Source organism: Metarhizium brunneum, chromosome 3 (assembly GCF_013426205.1).
Source record: "Metarhizium brunneum chromosome 3, complete sequence".
NCBI classification, from domain to species: Eukaryota; Fungi; Ascomycota; class Sordariomycetes; order Hypocreales; family Clavicipitaceae; genus Metarhizium; species Metarhizium brunneum.
The window spans coordinates 795,109-804,602 of record NC_089424.1 but is presented as its reverse complement, the minus strand read 5'-3'; the positions used below and the strand labels follow the sequence as shown (position 1 = coordinate 804,602).

Sequence of the window (9,494 nt, the reverse complement as noted above, 5' to 3'; positions counted from 1 at the left end):
TGGTTTGCGATTTGCCCAACCTTGGTTTCAAGTCGATTGACTCTGGAGATGCTGGCACTTTTGCCTCTCCGGCATTCAATGTTGGGTCAGGTTTGCGCCGACACTCCCCGTGGTCGCTGGGGGGCTACTCCTTAATATGTCCGGTACTTGATGATAATCTAAACTATTATTGAAACGCCCTTTTTTTAATACCAGTCATTAATCAAATCTCATATGGAGTAACCCGCACACTACCAGACGATGCCCCAACATGCAACGGGGGTGGCCCCTGTCGGTCGGAATTTATCACGCGCAGCGATGAATGAGTAAGGCACTGAACCGGACATTAGTCAAGTCAATTTGCCCAAAAACGGAGGCAGCCGTCAGTCGCCCCAGTCAGGCCAGGCATCTCCACATAAATTTCGCTGTCAAAATACCTGTCATACAAACAGGGCTCAACGGCCCTATTCTAGCATCATCAGATACCACAGCCATGGGCAGAACTCGCCATGTAATAATTCAATGTTGAGGTAGCACAAGTAGGGCCCCGGGCCGACACGCCAAGGTAAGCCATCTAATTGCAGAAGCTGCATTGCGTGTTGCAGTCAAGACGAGCAGACATGGAAAAGAAAGGAGGCAGATTTAATCAATAGTAAATACATGTCTTTAAATGACCTCACTACACTCTTGCGAATCATCAAACGCCGGGGTCGTGGCGCGCAACAAAACATTCGAGAACCATAGCTGGCATCTCTTGGCAGGTTCAAAAGCTTTCCAATGCTCTTGCTTGCTTACAATCAACTACCAGGAGTCCAGGACCACCGCACAATGCAACATTGAAGCCTTGCAAGCACTATTTGGGACCTGGCCGAGACAAGCCGACCACGTGACAATACGCCCTTTGAAATGTCAATCGACCGTCGACGGTTCAATCTAACCAGACCCCAATTGAAGAGAAACAGCTGACTAAAATATTAGATGTCATCTTTCAAGAACAACACTCGTATTACCAGACACTCACGAATACAACCCTTCACGCGTCGTTTCCGCGCTTGAGCAGATGGATCCATCTACCCTCTCATTTACGCAACATGGCCACCATAGATCAAGTCCCTCTCTCGCAGTCCATAAAAGGAGATTCTACCGGGCATGCACCAGTTTTCGCACCAACACACCGCCTGTTCACCTCGGAGGATCGTGTCGTCGACTCGACGAGGCAGCGAGTCGACTCTAGTTTATGCCATCCGAGCTGCCGGCACAGTGGCGTTGATCGTCTAAAGTGACGCGCAACTCGGGACGACTTCAACACGCAAGGCTGTGAATTGATCGGACTGTCGCAAGCCACCTACTATATCCGTCCGGCGCATGCCTGGTGCGGGCCAAGTTGGGCTCGCTGGGTGTTTCAGCCACCCGCGGCACAAAATTAAGCGCTGAGTGCGCCAGATAAGCTTCAACGTTGCATGTCCACTGGTTTGCCCTATATCTGGGGTCCTTTGCAGGCCGGCGTGCAACACGAGACGTGGAGGGTCATGGGCTGTAGCCTGTGAGAACTTTGGGCCGAGTCCCACACGTTCCCTTGGGACAAGAGCGGGCCGAGAACAATGTAACCCCTTAATTAACTTGTTCACATCAATCTTAAAGCTCCCCATGTTATGCGAACCATGTCGCGAGTGCGGTCTGGTGTGTAAGTAGGCCAACGAGGCCGATTGCCAACGCCTGGCCCCTCCTTGGAAATCGTGAAAAAAGGCGTCAACTGGTGCATCTCATCGGCACCATGGCCAAGTACAGCTCAAGCACGAGTTTTCTCTCTCTCTTCTGTTTGTTTACAAATTCATGCATGTACGCATCGCGGCAATGGCAACGAGTTGACCGAGTGTAGACGTCGCCAAGTCTCCCCGAGGACCTTTTGCATTGTCGGACTGGATATTCGTCAGGAGGTTAGCCAACTTGTGAAACAAGCCGAACCTGGAAGCAGTTCACTCTGGCGCACATAGTCGGCTCCATCGCGCCTTGCTCTGTTGGGCCTGTTGGCTGGAATGAACTTGGCTCCCCTTACTCGGTCGGTTGCTGGAATAGGAAGCTGTGTTTTGCAGATCCCAGAGGCCCAAAAATTCGGGAATACATCCGGCTGGACCATCAGCTTCCCGCCTTGTCACTGGTCCTGCTTCTTCACGCCCCGAGCTTGTTGTCGGTTAGTCAGAGCAGTTATCCCTGGTTCTTGCCCACCTGCAACATTATGCGTGGCTCGCTGAGCTGAGAATCGAGATGATCGTGCGGCATGCTTGGGATTCTACTTGGCCGGAGGCTTCCTTTGCGGGATATAAATATGAAGGCTTCTGTCTGTACATGTCCGTCTTGCTGCCTCTTCACCTTCACCTTCATCTCTACATTCATTTACATCTTCACATTCGTTCATTTTTGTTTTACCTTCATTCATTTCTTCATCTTTCTCGAAACTTTTCTCCAGTCCCAAGGTGACTGGCTGGTCTTGTACAATGAAGTTTCTTTCCTGTGTGCTCGCCATTTCCATGGCAAATGTTATCAACGCCGGCGTCTTACACGCACGAGATGATCTCAAGGACTGCGCAGAGGCTCCTCCCAGCGAGGACTTCTTGAAGATTTCCCAGCAGCTGCTGAATTCTTCTGCGCCTCTGATTGCCCGCCAGCAGCAGAACAACTACAACTTTCAAGTTCACACTCACGTTGTGTATTCTGAGCAGAGTGTCAAGGGCGGCTATCTGACCGTAAGTTGCAAGCTGCCCCCCCTCGCGTCACGATGCGGTTTATACTAAGCCTTGGCTCGTAGGAAGACATTATCAAGAAGGACATGGATGTGATGAACAAGTATTTCAGCAGGTCTGGAATCTCCTTCACCCATGTTTCCAACGACTACACACAACATCAGGTTTGGTCCAAGGGCCAAGATCAAATGGGGATGAAGGCCAAGCTGCGCCGGGGTACCTATGCAGACTTGAACCTCTACTACGTGGCATTCATCCCGGGCCCTGCCGCCGACGGGTCACCCAGCGCCGGTATCTGCTGGCTCCCCATTCCCAACGGCCGCATTTCTGAGGAACTCTTGATCCAAGATGGTTGCCTGATGCTTGCCGAGACTGCCCACCCGCGGTACCCGAGCGACATGACCACCACCCACGAGGTCGGTCACTGGCTGGGCTTGCTGCACACGTTTGAGGGAAACGCCTGCGGAGAGGGAGATACCATCGAGGACACGTTCCCGCAGCAACAGCCCACGCACCAATGCGAGCAAGTCAAGTACAAGCTTCAGAATGGCCGGCCGGCCGCCCTTGCTTGCAACCAATTGTACCCAAGCAACATGTTCAACCTTATGGATTACTCGTGAGTGGGCTCTGCTATGCCGTGACGGGGAACTGCAACAAGGGTTCTAACTTGCCATCTAGGAGCTGCTCCAACACCTTCACCGCCGGCCAGGAACAACGCATGCAGTACTGGGCGCACATGCGTCGACAGATCGGAGGCCCTTCGAAGCCGGACCCCAACCCGCCCAAGCCGGAGGATCCCAAGCCCGAGGACCCCAAGCCCGAAGATCCCAAGCCCGAGGATCCCAAGCCCGAAGACCCCAACACTCCCCCTCCCCCTCCCCCTCCCACTGACAATGTGGCCAACATCTGGGAACAGTGCGGCGGTAGAGGCTGGAGAGGCCCAACTGCCTGTGCCCAGGGCCTCGTCTGCCTGGAGATGGGCCCGTGGTACTCTCAGTGCCGCATCGGTTAAGCTGAAACGCGGCTGCGCCACACGCGAGGTTTCCTTTCGATTCCTAGAGTAACATATTTGACTGGTGTATTTTGGAAAGTGTAGTATATAGTGTCAAGTATGTATTGAATATGAAATACTATGCTCCCTTTACGCGTTGCAACGAGTAGCGGGGAGTGTGGACGGTGTATTTGAAGTTTGTATTTACTTGGTGAAAGTGGACGTGCTGTCAGACCTGATGTTTTGGTTCCTGTACCCATACCACTGACGTAATGAAATCACTTGGCGATGATAAATCAACAAGATGACCCGTGGAGTAAATATACTTGCGTTGATTTATTTTCAATAGAGAAGTTGGCAACGTGGTGCTTTCAGCCGACATTTGCGCTCGCATGACATTCGAATCGGGATTAGGAAGCTCGTTGTCGGTGCATAAAGCCGCATCCTGCTTACGAAATCCGAGGCGTGGTACTCGAGGCCCCACTTGGCTTCACACATGCCATTGGGGCATGACCAGGGACCCTGGCATCGGGCGATTTACTCCGCCATCGTGTCTATTGAGATTTACAAAAAAAATTAAAAATTGCAACACCGGGTAATATTCGCTGGTCGTCACTGAACCAACTGCTAGTCCGGCGCTCTCTGCAGGGTCATAATGGTTTCCCTGATGCTGTCAAGTGCTTCTGGTTCATATTTGACCCTTGGAAGCAGGCTGCTATAAGTGCAGCCGGTGTAGGTTCTGTTTATGATGGCGTTGGATATGGTTGGAATTGCACATGGGCATTTGCCTTCGTGCGAGTATCCTCAGTTGCAGACGGTGCTACTCGCATGTTCGCGTGGTCCTCAGGGTTAGATCTAAGGTTACCCTTCCTAGTCTGCTTATTAACTCTGTGGTATATACTCAAATCCTATTTATGATCCGGACCAACAATAAGATCGTCTTCTTTATGGGATTCCTCTTGTGAGGTTTCCTTTGTTTGGTCTGGTTCTTTGGTTTCTTAGAGGAGGTTGATTAACTCCTCATAATTTAGCTCACAGATATCATCTTTTAATTATTTAAGATCTCCATGGAAATACTCATCTTCGTTAAATATTACATCTCCCGTCGAGATAACTTTACCAAGCCATGGGTTCCAGATCCGGTAGATGTTGGTTAACTGGTAACCTACGAGGTAGCCAATCCGGGCTCTTGGATCGAGTTTCTGTCGGCGCTTTCTCTTGGCTATTGCATCTCTTGTCATCGCAACGGCTTTACAGCCGTATACACGGAGATGTCGTAGATCTCGCTTGTACAATTGGTCGGCAACGCCGTCGCGATTCGCGAGGAATGTGAAGAAACGACGGTATAGTAATTGCCATCGAAGGATATATTTTGGCGTTTAATTATATAAGTAGACAGCCGCCTTAGAAATGTCCACCTGTAGGTAATTAGGTAATCCGGCCCTAATTCTCATTGCGCGCGCTTTTATCTCTAGTATAACCCCCCGAGCGTTCAGAACCTCTGTTCTTTGCCGGAGTGTATTTCGCTGAGGGCTCGATCAGAAGGAATAGAGATTCCAGCCAGGAGCACAGTTGATGTCTCTTTTCATAGATCTTGTTATCGCATTCAACTACGCGAGGCTTGATTTGATAGTATTATTTGAGAATGCCGAATAAGATTTTAAGCGCTGTCCTTATTGTGTCCGCTTTGCGGCAGTTAGGTAGAGACCCCAGACGTAGCCAGACCAACGATCTGTGACGAACACTACGGAGTGTTGTCCTTCGTGGTCCTCCTCGAGATCGTGAAAGTCTATAGCTAATCGTAGTCCTGGGGCGTTTTCTGTATCTCTTACCTTGAGACCGATTTGTCGTTTTGCCTTGGATACACTATATTGATTATATTCCACTTTGGTTAGACCTTTAATCTCAGTTCCTGTTGAGCAGTTGACAACATGTTCGAGTGCTTTCGGACCAGGATGTCCAAGTCCAAGTCGAAGGTGCTATTTCCTTGCGTCTGCGCTGGATGCTTGTCTTCCAGTCCATGAATTAAATGTATTTCGTCCGGTAAAGAATAACTGGCGAGATGTTTTGTTTGGGATATGCTCTAGCACAAACTGGTTGTGTCGATTGAGGACTTTGCATACGATCTTTCCGTTGTATGCTCGGAATCAATTATAGTTCAGCCGGTTATCCCACTAGTATCTATGATGCCGTAATTGGCGGAGAGAAACCAGGTTCACTGTAAAATTCTCGCAGAGCGCGATATTATGTAGTCTCAGAATGTCAAAGCCTCTCTGTCCTTGGACCCTGATGTCTTACCTCGCCATATGCTTAGATAGGGGCAAGATGGCCTCCAGCAGTAACACAGTCCCCTGGTAATGCTGTACGGAAGTTGTTAAATCGACTGATCTCGTTGAAGATGTGCATAGTCGATGCAGAGTCCAAGAGGGCTGAATTTTTCAGAGGGTACTGCGTGATGGCAAACGCGGTATGGTGTGCACGACTGGTGAAGACAGCAGCTGCAGTGTTACACGGAAATGGCTGGTTACACAAGGGCTACGGTCACGGGATTAGGGCAGAAGGTCCTTACCGACTTCTTGTATAAATAGACATTTTTGGTCCCTCAAGGCCTTAAGGAAAACCAAGGACCTTTAATACCAAAGACTGTTATTAGATGAATTGAGTAATTGCTCCAAGCCAGGCCCTTGTCACATGCAGTGGCTGCACTGTATCCGCCAATACGCCGTACTAGTCACTCCTGATGCGCATGATCTTCATCCTTCTTGGATTTTAGTTGACGCCTGATTTCTTCTACATGGGCCTTATCGTTGGCAAGTCGATGCTCAATCCCTGCTTTAATAGTTTAGTTTCCTTGGAAATATTTTGGGGTAATATTCTTGTTCACATAGAAACACCTGGTAGTATCACGAGTTCTGCTGCCGCAGGCATAACACCCCCCTGTGTCTCGGTTATCGCTGTCTTCGCGCTTCTGTTTGTTAGACTCAGCCTCTTTTTCTTTGGCATTTTTTGCTTTCCTTTTCCGTCCTTTGCGTTATGGGCTGTGGTTATAGCCTGTTTAGCGTAAAGAAGTCTGCAATTTTCCGGCCCAGCGCTATATAGGACAACGAAGGACCGAGTTCTAATGTGATGCTACTCTCCACGAGAAGCTAGTAATCTTTAGGTGTAGGAAATACTATTTTACCTTGGCTAAATCTACCTAGCACCTCGGCGTGAGACGGGCGTTTGCCAGCTACTATAAACCCCTCTCTTTTAAGCTCTTCTATCCTTTATTTGTAGGCATCTTTTTGTTTTGCCTGAGTGCCAGCGATAGCTCTTTAACTTATCTTCTGGCCGATAATACGGCTACTCGCGACATTGGAATCTGGAAGACCCGGCAGACCTAGCACTAAAATGCCGTTATCACTTTCCTGCGGCGGGTTAGCGTTAATAGCCCCGAGCAGTTTACCAAGTATAGCGCTGCCCTTTATTATTAACTGTTCGTCCGTGGCTTATCGCCAAAAGATATTTCCTATTAGAGTTTAAATAACCGTTGGGTCTAGCTGATAACTTCCCCGCTATAATAATTTAAATTCCCCCTCTAGGGTATTAATATTATCGTTTTCTTTAGAGCAATATACCTACAGCTAGGTATATTTTCTCGTATCCGCGGCAGACTTAGTTATTAAGGTGCTTAATCTAACAAGTTCTTGGATAGCTAGCCTTAAAGCTAGTTTAATCTGCTTTTAAATACTTAGTACGAGTTTTACGTAATATATAAACTTATCCCACAGCACGAATAGGGCTAGTAGCAATACAGTATTTCTATTGCTATATTAACCGATTTTTTTCCTCCACGCTAGTACTCTACTTACCTCTAAACGTGATATTCAATATCTTCTTCCAAGTCTATCCCAAGGTATCCGGTTATGACCGGCGTAGCCGGTTTATCAGGGTATCAAAGTACCTGCACCCGCCTCTCAGTAAACTCAGTCCGAGTGTTAAACGAAGCCTGAGTTGCCCTGGCGGGGATACTTGTGCCTCTTCGGCGTAAAGATACGAAGGAAACGTACTCCCAAAAGCCCAAATCTACGAGAGCCTCCCCGTGATGTGGACAGGCACCGTACTACGAAAGCTTTAGCCCCAGGTTTATGAACAATACTGACTCCGGCAAAGGGCCCTAATGCATCTCATTACTGGCAAGCTTCTGCATTGCCGGCCTGTGGCGGAAAACCGCCTAGTAGAGGGTGTTGAGATTAATAAATTCCCACTTTGTGTTATCTATAAAGTCTATTTATAATCCTAGTAGATAGTAGCAAACCTCCACGAATAATAATTCTCGATCGCTAAATATCTTGTTCGCCTAATAGTTCAAGAACTATTAAGTGCGATTGTTGCGTACTTACTACCGCCTATCTGCTACAGTGGAGTTCGCCGTACTATCTGCGGCGTCCCCGTTTCCTTCGAGTAATTCCATCCCGCGGGCGCCCAAGAACAACCGTTTCTAGGTTTACGTGCTTAATTTAGTCACGTAATTCGTGATATAATAAATTATTAATAACTATTATGAGCGTGCGTTAAGGAAAGCAATATTGAAGTTATTCCGCAAGCCGATCGCCATGGCTTTATTCTATCGATTAATCCGTGAATAGGACCGTTTAATATGCACAAGCCCGCGCTTTGTGATCTTAGTGCCCGCGTAGCATTTAAGAGACATCTGGAATCGGCATAAGTCTCTTTTCTTCCTCCGTCCTTGAGTCTCCCCTTCGGCAGCCGCCTGACTGTACGAATACTTCACGCACGTGTGGTATTGACACGGCCAGGCACAAAAGTTGGCTTGCTCTTTAAATTCAAGACCTAGAAGTTCCTTGTCGTTTATAAAATCCCACACACAAGCATACAGTGACTTGGACCGCGGCCAGCGGCGGCCGCTCTCCTTATTGATGTCCTATCATCAGTTAACAAACACGTTATTGTGCCCCGGCGTACTTTGCACCTACTTCGTAAAAGACGTCGTCAATGCATTTATAAATCTTGCGCTGATACTCTTCCTCTTCCTCCCTGTAAGCATCCTCGAGCAACGTGGGCAGGTAAGTATTACCGTGGAGCCACATCAGCCCGTGAAGATATAACGCTCCCCATTTATTAGTTTCTATAGTTGCGTAGTACTTGGACACCTTGCCGAACACTGATGGCTCTCCCATTCGAACGTAATGCTTAAGAAACGCCTTAATCTCCCGGTGGAAAAAGATGGCGGAACTAACAGGATCGCTGATTCTAAGATGGTGATATCCGAATCCCTGCCGTATTTTCTCTAGCATTTTCTCCGCGTCTTCCGCAAAGTACTTTTAATCGGCTGCAAGCCGCAGCTTCACTGGGTCGTTTAGGCTATTAGGGTTAATTGTGAACCATATACTTGGCATGCCATATTTCAGGCATAACGACTTGATCTTTCGCCGTATGAGCATCCTGCTCTCGTTCAAAAGAGGATGGCGGTGGCCAAATGCACTGAGTTCTCAAAGCAGGAACTCAACATCCTTGTCAGTGGTGCTTCGAGTTTCTTTATATTCCTCTGTGCTGCCTGAAGCCGACTAATTGTCAGAGTAGACATGATATTCTCCAACTTCAGGAAGAACGACTTGGAAATCCGGCAATCCGTGCACCGCTAATCTGACGATTCTTCGAGCGGAGATCCATATCGAAGACCAAAAAAGGAAAGATAGAATGCGTTGCAAACTGGGCTCCTGTTTATAGCTGGTTAGAGCGTGTCTCTGATATGCTCGGCGCGGCCCATACCTTCAACCAAA

At 48.4% G+C, this 9,494-nt stretch overlaps 2 protein-coding genes across 2 annotated transcripts; one reads left to right on the top strand and one right to left on the bottom strand.

The window, feature by feature from the left end:
- Positions 1-2,507: 2,507 nt before the first annotated feature.
- Positions 2,508-3,732, top strand: G6M90_00g054990 (uncharacterized protein; the record flags this gene model as incomplete). The annotated part of the gene is made up of 3 exons (XM_014685420.1): positions 2,508-2,723; positions 2,786-3,336; positions 3,399-3,732. 3 exons carry the CDS (start codon positions 2,508-2,510, stop codon positions 3,730-3,732), a joined length of 1,101 nt encoding a protein of 366 aa, XP_014540906.1.
- Positions 3,733-8,657: 4,925 nt separating this feature from the next.
- G6M90_00g054980 (uncharacterized protein) lies at positions 8,658-9,008 on the bottom strand (the record flags this gene model as incomplete). The annotated part of the gene is made up of 1 exon (XM_014685421.1): positions 8,658-9,008. One exon carries the CDS (start codon positions 9,006-9,008, stop codon positions 8,658-8,660), a length of 351 nt encoding a protein of 116 aa, XP_014540907.1.
- Between the last annotated feature and the right edge of the window lie 486 nt (positions 9,009-9,494).